Here is an 8948-nt window from a genome sequence, read left to right as displayed (position 1 = left end):
CATCCCAGGTGGCTCAGGCCCCGCGGTGATCTCTGTTTACCGAGAGCCTGTCCAAGTGGGGCTCCATCTCCGCACTCGCTCCCCTCGGCACCTCGGTACCCCCCGCCTGCCTCAGAAGCGGGAAGAAACCAGACCGAGCCATTCTTCGCCCTTTCCCCCATCACTCGGAGGGGTCGGGTAAGGAGTAGGGGGTGTGGGGGAAGGGGAAGTTCCAGGGATATCCGGCACCCGTTCGGGTATCTCGCCGACCCAGGAGTTGCATCCCAACCCCCGCCCCCTCTGCCCCTCCCTGTCGTGCTCCGGGTGACACCCCCGCTTCCCCCCCCCCCCCCCCGCCCCAAAGCAGCCAGGAGCTGGATCTCAGGTCCCTAGAGGAAGCACAGACATGGAGACTTCACTCCACGTGTTCCTTTCTTCCCCAGACGGTGATGACCCCCAAGCCTGCCGGAACCCTGGACGGAACCCCGGACGGGGGCTGGGGCTGGGTGGTGGCAGCCGCGGCCTTCCTGGTGAATGGGCTCTCCTACGGGCTGTTACGGTCCCTGGGCCTCGCCCTCCCTGATATCGCTGAGCACTTTGACCGAACCTCTCAGGACACAGCGTGGGTCAGCGCCCTGGCCCTGGCCGTGCAGCAGGCAGCCAGTGAGGCCCCCCTCACCCCGAGGTGGGGGGCAGGAACCGGGATGGAGGGGCCGTGAGTGTAGTGGTGGGGTACCCACCTGCTTGCCAGATAACCTGAGAAAGGACGACAGGTGGCACCAAGTCCCAGAACAGAGTGGGTTGAGGATAAGAGGGGGGGAGCTATTAGGCTGGGGGAGGAGCGTTAGGCCCGGCAAACAGCCAATGAGAAGTGTTGGAGTTGAGGGTGAGGGCGTGTCTTCCTTAGACTCCGCCTCCTTCTAGGTCCAGTGGGCAGCGCCCTGAGCACCCGCTGGGGGGCGCGCCCCATAGTGATGATTGGGGGCATCCTCACCTCGCTCGGCTTCCTCTTCTCGGCTTTCGCGGGAAGTCTGCTGCACCTCTACCTTGGCCTGGGCGTCCTCGCTGGTGAGGGGGGATGATACTTCGGTCCTTCAGGGGTAGTGGGGGAGACATGAGCTTGTTAGGAGCCGGAGGCCAGCTGTGCGGTGGTGGTGGTGGGTATCCTCCCGAGAGCAGGGCTGGGATTGCTGGGCCAGGCATCCCAGGCCCCTGTCCTCACCCAGTCTTTTATCTTTTAAACACTTAAGTGACTTTATTTTTAATAAAACATGGCTAACATACAACATATTAGTTTCAGATATACAACACAGTTATTCAACATTTGCATACCTAACAGTGACGCCAGTCCTATGCGTTCGCAGGCTCCGGCTGGGCCCTGGTGTTTGCCCCTGCCCTGGGGACCCTCTCCCGCTACTTCTCCCGCCGGCGAGTCTTGGCTGTGGGGCTGGCACTGACAGGCAACGGAGCCTCCTCGCTGCTCCTGGCGCCTGCCTTGCAGCTCCTCCTGGATACTTTCGGCTGGCGGGGGGCCCTGCTCCTCCTGGGCGCCATCACCCTCCACCTCACCCCTTGTGGTGCCCTGCTGAGACCCCTGGAGCTCCCCGGCGATCCTTCCGCCCCACCCCGCGGGCTCTTCGCTGCCCTAGGCCTGGGTCTCTTCACACGCCCAGCCTTCTTGGTGTTTGCTCTGGGCACAGCCATGGTTGGGGGCGGGTACTTCGTCCCCTATGTGCATCTGGCCCCTCACGCTTTAGACCGGGGCCTCAGGGGGTACAGGGCAGCGCTGGTGGTGGCAGTGGCCGCGGTGGCGGATGCGAGCGCCCGGCTGGTCTGCGGGTGGGTGGCGGACCAGGGCTGGGTGCCCCTCCCGCGGCTGCTGGCGGTGTTCGGGGCTCTGACAGGGCTGGGGCTGCTGGCCGTGGGGCTGGTGCCGGTGGTAGGGAGCGAGGAGGCCTGGGGAGGCTCCCTGCTGGCTGCGGCCGGGGCCTACGGGCTGAGCGCAGGCAGTTACGCCCCACTGGTGTTCGGGGTGCTCCCTGGGCTTGTGGGCATCGGAGGTGTAGTACAGGCCACGGGTCTGGTGATGCTGCTGATGAGCCTCGGGGGGCTTCTGGGCCCTCCGCTGTCAGGTAAGGGCCTGACTGAGCCAGCAGATTCCCCCGCCCCCTCCTGGGGTCCGAGGCCTCTAAACTCCTTTCCCCTTCCTCTCAGGCTTCCTAAGGGATGAGACCGGAGACTTCACAGCCTCCTTCCTCGTGTGTGGCTCCTTCGTCCTCTCAGGCAGCTCCATCTACATGGGGCTGCCTGGGGCGCTGCCCTCCTGCAGTCCGGCTTCACCTCCAGCCACCCCGCCCCCTGAGAGGGGGGAGCTGCTCCCAGCTCCTCAGGTGGCCCTGCTGTCCCCAGGAGGCCCTCATGCCACTGCGGACACCTCCTGTTGACCATCTTCTTTTGGTTTGAGCCCCTCCCTCAATAAAAAATTTCCAATGTTTCTGCAAGCTCCAATTGTTAGCCCATCTAGGACTCTGAAAACTTTATACTTAAGACATTCAAAAGGCCACTTGGAAGGAACAGGATCCCACTAAGCCCTGGGAGAGAGGAAGGTATCTCTGTCTAGTCAGTCCATTTCTCTTTGCCCACGCTGTTGCCATTATAACAGGGCATCTTTGAGAAGTTGTCTGCCTGCCAGCTTCAAGTTGTTTGAGGGAGAGGGAGGCTCATGGGTGCTGTCTGCCCCATCCTCATTTCCTTTACTCAAAACTCTTCCCATATCTCAATCTCCTTCTATTGGCCTGAGGTGAATACAAGAATCCTAGACCCAGGCTTAGGCTCTCTCAGCTTCAGCTCTCCCTACCAAACCACCCCCTCCCCTACCATGTCCCCACCATTTCCTTAATTTCTCTTTTAAGTCACAGGGGCTAGTGGGAAAGAGGTCAGTGGGCAAGTGGGAGGAACTGTGGTCCAGAGAGTGAAGTCCAGGGTTATGATGCTCAGAGTCCACAGAGCTTCTGGACACCTCCCCTCTACCCCCCAGCCATGACCCCACTCAACCAACCCAAGCATATGGGCTCCAGTTCTTTCTGAGTTTCTGATTATTATCCAGTTTTCTTATTCAGTTTTATCTCAACGGGGCATCCCTCATCCCCAAACATCTGTCTTCAGAGAAGAAGCTTAGTAGGCAACACTAGAGATCAATCACTTGTAAACCATAGTAAGTCTCTTGGCCTTTGATTTTCACAGTTGATTCCCAGTTCACTGGAGCAGGCTGAACTCTTGGATCCTTCAGAAATGGTTGCAGAAGCCAAGAAGAGATAGGAGTCCTCAACAAGATACTAGGAGTTGGCACACACATCGCAGGAGCCCTGGGCCTGCTGTGGTGGAAGACAGATCAAGATGCTGAAGGCACTGTGGTCCTCTGGGCACCAATATGGGGCAGAAGACCCGGTGCTGCCAATCTCTGGCTTTCTGGGTCTTTTTGGAGTTCAGTCCTCTCCCAGCCCTTCCTTCGCAGGGGGACTTTGGTATCCAGTGCCTCTGTGACAAGGTCCTGGGGCTTGGAGGTAGGAGCTGAGACGCAGAAGAAATGGGGCAGAGTGATGAGAACTCCACTCCCTGCAAGAAGGAAGGCCCCCGCCACCACAAAAGAAGCTGTGTAGTTGCCTGTCACATCCCGGAGGTAGCCTACATCCAAGAGAGAAAAAGAATACATATGGGTGATCTGTTTTTTGGGACTGACGGCTCAGACATATTTTTGGGTGGAAGGAGGAAATAATCTTGAATCTGCCATCTTGGAAGAGTTAGAACTCCCAACGTGAGACCAGATGTGCTTGAGAACTTTGGTTTCCCAAGGGGCTTCAAAGGTAATGCCCATCACCTTCCTGCCTTCAGAAAGGCCCTCCATATCAGCCAGTGGGATTTTGGGGATCCAGATAGAGTCAGGCACACCTGTGTCTTTCTTTCTGGCAACTGTGGCCCTGTCATCTAACAGTTAGCAGTTAAGAGGAAAACGTAAAGGGTCTGAAGGTTCTGGCATCTGAGGGCTGGAGAACTTTGACCACATGGCTCAGACATCTGAGCTGGGGCCAAATGGGCCAAGGGTAAAGGCATGTTATGTCTTGCCAGGTCCAGCCAAGTCTGAAAATCCAAGCTACAGGTATCCTACCAAGGGCTCCATATAGCTCATTTTAGTTTTTCCACAGCCCCAATTTCTTTGTCTCATGGACCCACTTCTGCTATGATTGGTTATACAGGCCATGTAGTATACCATACCATGTAACAGGCAATATTTACATCTACTATAATGTGAATAGTCCCTTCCCTGAATGGTATGACATGGCAACTCTGGCCATCTGGAAACCCCATTCCCCTTACCTGACAGAGGAGCCCCCAGCAGTCCCCCGATGCTTTCCACCATCTGCACCAGTCCCAGGCCACAGTATATCCTTCCAGTCCCCACCAGTTCAGGCAGCATGGAGAAGGCCACTGGGGTCAGGGCCCCTGATGTAAAGCCATAGGCCACCGCCAGAGCCACCAGGGCTGTGGGAGCCTGAGCCATGGGGAACAGGGCCAGTGACACCCCAGTCAGGGTGGTCCAGAGCATCAGAAGTCGTGCCACAGGCCCTGGGACTATATCCCCTAGCCACCCAGAAACCACACGCCCCACGAGGTCAGAAATAGCAATCACCGAGAGTAGGAAGGCAGCAGGCAATGGATCCCAATCCAGGTCCTGGAGATGGGCCACCAGATGCACATAGGGAATGAAGTAGCCAGTGTTGATCAGGGTGAGGGCAACAGTGTAACGGAGGAAGGGACCATGATGGAGGAGGGAGGTGAGTTGGGCTCCAGGGCCACCCACAGCAGGGTCCTCAGTCAGGGAGAGTGGGCGGAGGAGAGCGCCACAGGCCACCAGATGGAGGGAGATGGCTGACACCAACAGTAGGGTGCCCCGCCAGGCATAGTAGCTGAGCAGCCATTGGAAGAGTGGGGCAAAGGCAAAGGAGGAGAGGCCCACGCCAGTCAGTGCCAACCCCATGGCCAGGGATCGCAGGCGAGAGAAGTAACGAGACAGGCAGGCAAGTGTTGGTGTGAAGGTCAAGGCCCACCCAGAACCTGTAAAAAAAATAAAAATAATAATAATAAAGAGAAAGGAAAAAGAAAAGAATAAGAAATGGTGGCCCTAGCTGGTTTGGCGAAAGAGTGTCGGCCTGCAGACTAAAGGTTCCCAGGTTCGATTCTGGCCAAGGGCACATGCCCAGGTTGTGGGCTCGATCCCCAGTAGGGGGCGTGCAGGAGGTAGCCAATCAATGATTCTCACTCATCATTGATGTTTCTATCTCTCTCTCCCTCTCCCTTCCTCTCTGAAACCAATAAAACATGTTTTTTAAAAAATGGTGGTTTTGGGACTCTTTGGGAGTTCAGGGCACCCAGTAATTCCAATGCTGCCAGCAGCAGAATGTAGCACAGGTCTGGTTACAATCCTAGCTGTGATACTATCTAGCTGTATGACTTTACTTAATCTCCCAGCCTCAATCCCCTCATCTGCAAAATGGGGGTAATATACTTTATGGGACTGTAGAGACCTAGAGATAATGTTTTTAAAGTAACAAGCACAGAATTTTGGAGTTGTACCTAGGCCCTACTCTTTCTGGCTGTGTGATCTTTATTTGCCAAGTTTCATAAGCTTCTGAAGCCTTGCTTCATCTGTAAATAGGATAGAGAAGGCCATCACAAGAGACAACAAAGGTCACTACATAATACTCAAGGGATCGATCCAACAAGAGGCTATAACCCTGGTAAACATATGTGCACCCAATATAGGAGCTCCTAAATATATAAAAAACTGTAAACAGGCTAGATATCTATTTTACAGTCACAGTGCCTGACACAACTATATACTATGTAATTCTTCCTTTTGCACTCCAGCCCCACTAGCTCCGGGCTTGCATACTGTGGGCTCATTATCTCTGAAAGTCTACACAGCCTCACCAAGTTTATTAAATGAGTCATCCCTCTTAATTCCCTTCGGGGCACAGGTGTTATTCAAAACTTTCTCTCAGCTTCTGAAGTCGTTTGGAAAGATTAGGAGGAAGGTGATAGTCCAGAGTCCAAAGACTCAGGCATTTGACTTTCCTGCCCTACTCAGGGTCTCACCTGAGAGCAGCCCAATACTCAGGTACAGGTGGGTCAAGGAGGTAGCAAAGGAGGCCAGCAGCATCCCCAGCGCTGCCAAGATGCCCCCAGCCATCACCACTGGCCTTGGCCCGAACTTCGTGCTCAGGGCACTGCCCACAGGGCCTGGGGAAGAGGAAGGAGTTCTGTGAGAAGACTTCAGGCATCCTTCTCCAGCATCTCCCCCATCTCCACCCTCCTCCCTTACTGTCCCCGCATTCCCTCTCCCTTCCGAGGGTCATAGGACACCGGCCCCAGGCGCAGCACTCACTCCCAAACTGCTGCACCGCGATGCCTATGGAGGCGATCCAGGAGACGCGCGCTGCCGGCTCGTCAAACGCCGCCACGAACTCCACGAAGAAGACGCTGAAGGAGCGGAGCACCCCGAACACCAGCGCAGATTGGAAGAACGCTGAGAGCACCACCATCCATCCCCAGCCCCCGTCTGGGGGCTCGGTCCTACGCGCCATGTGGGAGGTAATCGAGCTGCCGCCCCGAAAGCCCTCGTGGGAATCAGGCTCGGGACGCTCCAACTCCGCCCGCCCCGCCGGCCGGGCCGCCCCCGGCCACGCGGGGGAGGGACAGTGTGGCAAAGAGGAAGGTACTGACGAGGGCTCGCGAGCTAGCTGCAGAGAGGCTGCGTGAGGCGCCTGCGCCTTCCTCCCGGCGGGAGCGCTGGTGTTGGGAGAAGCCGCTGGTGCTTCCCGGGGAGATTAGCGCCCAGGGGCGTGGCTGCGCGGGCCGCCAGCCGAGAATCCAGGCCTGAGCGGGCGGGGGCAGCGTTCCGTGGAGGAGCCGGGAAGCGGCGCTGGGTTCGGGCTCTTCCCTTGAGGCGCACCATTCTCCGAGTGGATTATCTATTTTATCATTGCAAGTGTCAGCATCAGGCCAGCCTGGCAAAGGCCAACATCCTCGCTCGCGGGACTCCTGGGCGGGGCGGAGCCAGGAGGGCAGGGCGGGCTTTAGAGCTTTGTTCGGGGTCGGGGCCCCGAGTGGGAGCATGCGTAAAGAGGAAGCTTTAGGAGGTCAATGAGATGGGCCCCAGGTGACGCAGGGACCTACCAGGAGGCTGCTTCCGTCTCCTGTCCACCTAGCAGGCCAGTTTGTCCAGATCTCAGCACCCAGACCCGCATGTGAGGAGTGCATAGGGGTGGGTGGTGGGTAAACTGGTTCAGGAGAGGAAAACAATCCCTTGCTTAATGAGGAGCCCAGGAGTTGCAAGGCCTGGTGGCCTGCGATGGGATTATGCGATGAGATTAAAATAAAATGCTCCGAGCTCCTCCGGTCACTAGAATCTAGATACCTGGATCTCTGAGGGGTTCCGGAGCCAAAGAAGGAGACAAGGGGAATGGGTTGTTGGACTCCTGGCGTTCATTTCTGTAGTGTCGCTTGTTCCCACTAACAGGAAACCTACAGGTCACAGAGACCAAAAATAACTGGGGAGAGGAAGGGCGAGCCTGCCAGCATCACCTACCCTTTCTTCAGCGGGGCTAGAGCACTTTCCTCTGCCCCTCTAGTAAAACCACTTCCTAACCACGGTTTTTCATCTCACGATTATCTAAACAGACAAGCCAGGACCACGGGAGCAATCTGCCCCTCCAAGCCAGTCTCTCCACCTCCTCGAGCACGAATGGCTCTGCCTCCTGTTTCTTCACTGTAATCCAAGCTCCCCAGGACCCTCCCCTTGAAACTTGGACTCAAAGATTTATACCCAGAGAAGTGGGGGATGGGGAGGGAGGGAGGCTGTGTAATTTAAAAAAGCATATTGAGCCTTATAACTTTATATGTGTGAAATAAAAATAGTCCTACCCCCAAAACTTTTTTTTTTTGTAAGCAGAGTCAGAATTTTGGCTGGTGGGAGACTGTGCCAATGATATAGAAATTGTTGTGAGGATATAACCTAGTAGTTAAAGAGTGCAGCCTGTAGAATCATAGTTCCAACCTCAGCTTCATCACGTATTAACTTGGCTAACCAAGATATTGACTCTCTTACTTGTTTTCCCTACCTGTAAATTGGGGATAATAACAGCACCTACTTTTTTAGGGTTGGAAGGGGAGTTGAATTAGAAAAACGATGCACTAAAATGCTTAGTTGAGGGCCTGACATGTAGCAAGACTATTAGCTGATCTCATTTTCAACAGGAAATAAACTGTAGTGGGAGAAGAGAGGTTTTAGTTTCTAAGTTTCACTTTTTGCTTTTTAATAAAACAATCCAGGTCATGGGTTTTAAAAGACCGAAAAACACAACTACAAACTGTAAATGTTGGAAGCAGCTGCAGAGACCATGTTAATAGACTTATTTCACAGATGAGTAATTTAAGTCCAAAAGGAAGGTAACTTCTCAGAATTAGTGACCTTCTACCTTCTACCCACAGGGCAGAACAGAGCTGTGCACCCAGAACACACATAGGACAGGGGTCAGGGTGGGAGAGAAGCATACGCTGGGCAGTGGATAAATTCCAAGACACCATTGCTGAGGGAGGGCCACACAGCCTTCTCACTGCTACCTCCAGCCCCTGTTGTCCTCAGGGGACCCAAACCCTATCCTTTTTTTTTTTTTTTTTTTTTTTTGGTGGTGCCAGTGGTGCTAGGTGTGTCCCAGCACAGATGCATTCCCCCAGTGTCTTGGTATTATTAGTGGCTTCCTGGTTTCTCCCTGCCGCCTCCACACTTCAGGCAGGAAGTGACTTCAGAGCAGCAGGATGCAGGTGGCTCCGGAGCACTTCATGAAGTCACTGGTTCCTGCACCATGAGCCAGAAGGCAAGGGCAGGGCAGGGGAGAACATGGCCCATTTGA

General features: G+C 55.1%; 2 protein-coding genes across 2 annotated transcripts; one reads left to right on the top strand and one right to left on the bottom strand.

The window, feature by feature from the left end:
- The first annotated feature begins 35 nt into the window (after window positions 1-35).
- On the top strand, window positions 36-2558 carry SLC16A11 (solute carrier family 16 member 11). Its single transcript, XM_080681738.1, has 5 exons — window positions 36-177; window positions 423-642; window positions 904-1047; window positions 1344-2111; window positions 2194-2558. Exons 2-5 carry the CDS (start codon window positions 429-431, stop codon window positions 2421-2423), a joined length of 1356 nt encoding a protein of 451 aa, XP_080537864.1. The 5' UTR covers window positions 36-177; window positions 423-428; the 3' UTR covers window positions 2424-2558.
- Window positions 2559-3464: 906 nt separating this feature from the next.
- Window positions 3465-7000, bottom strand: SLC16A13 (solute carrier family 16 member 13; the record flags this gene model as incomplete). The annotated part of the gene is given in 5 exon segments (XM_080681737.1): window positions 3465-3490; window positions 3493-3663; window positions 4354-5091; window positions 6133-6276; window positions 6422-7000. Coding segments are annotated over 5 exon segments (1278 nt in total). The 5' UTR covers window positions 6621-7000.
- Window positions 7001-8948: the final 1948 nt, after the last annotated feature.

The sequence above is a fragment of the Plecotus auritus genome (assembly GCF_963455305.1).
Source record: "Plecotus auritus genome assembly, chromosome: 7".
NCBI classification, from domain to species: domain Eukaryota; kingdom Metazoa; phylum Chordata; class Mammalia; order Chiroptera; family Vespertilionidae; genus Plecotus; species Plecotus auritus.
This window is presented reverse-complemented; position numbering and strand designations above follow the sequence as displayed.

What these genes read in the sequence shown, in the direction of transcription:
- SLC16A11 (XM_080681738.1), top strand. Translation starts at nt 429, where the DNA reads ATGACCCCCAAGCCTGCCGGAACCCTGGACGGAACCCCGGACGGGGGC. An exon ending in TGGCCTGGGCGTCCTCGCTG is followed by an intron (nt 1,048 to 1,343) that starts GTGAGGGGGGAT and finishes ATGCGTTCGCAG; the next exon opens with GCTCCGGCTGGGCCCTGGTG. An exon ending in TCTGGGCCCTCCGCTGTCAG is followed by an intron (nt 2,112 to 2,193) that starts GTAAGGGCCTGA and finishes CCTTCCTCTCAG; the next exon opens with GCTTCCTAAGGGATGAGACC.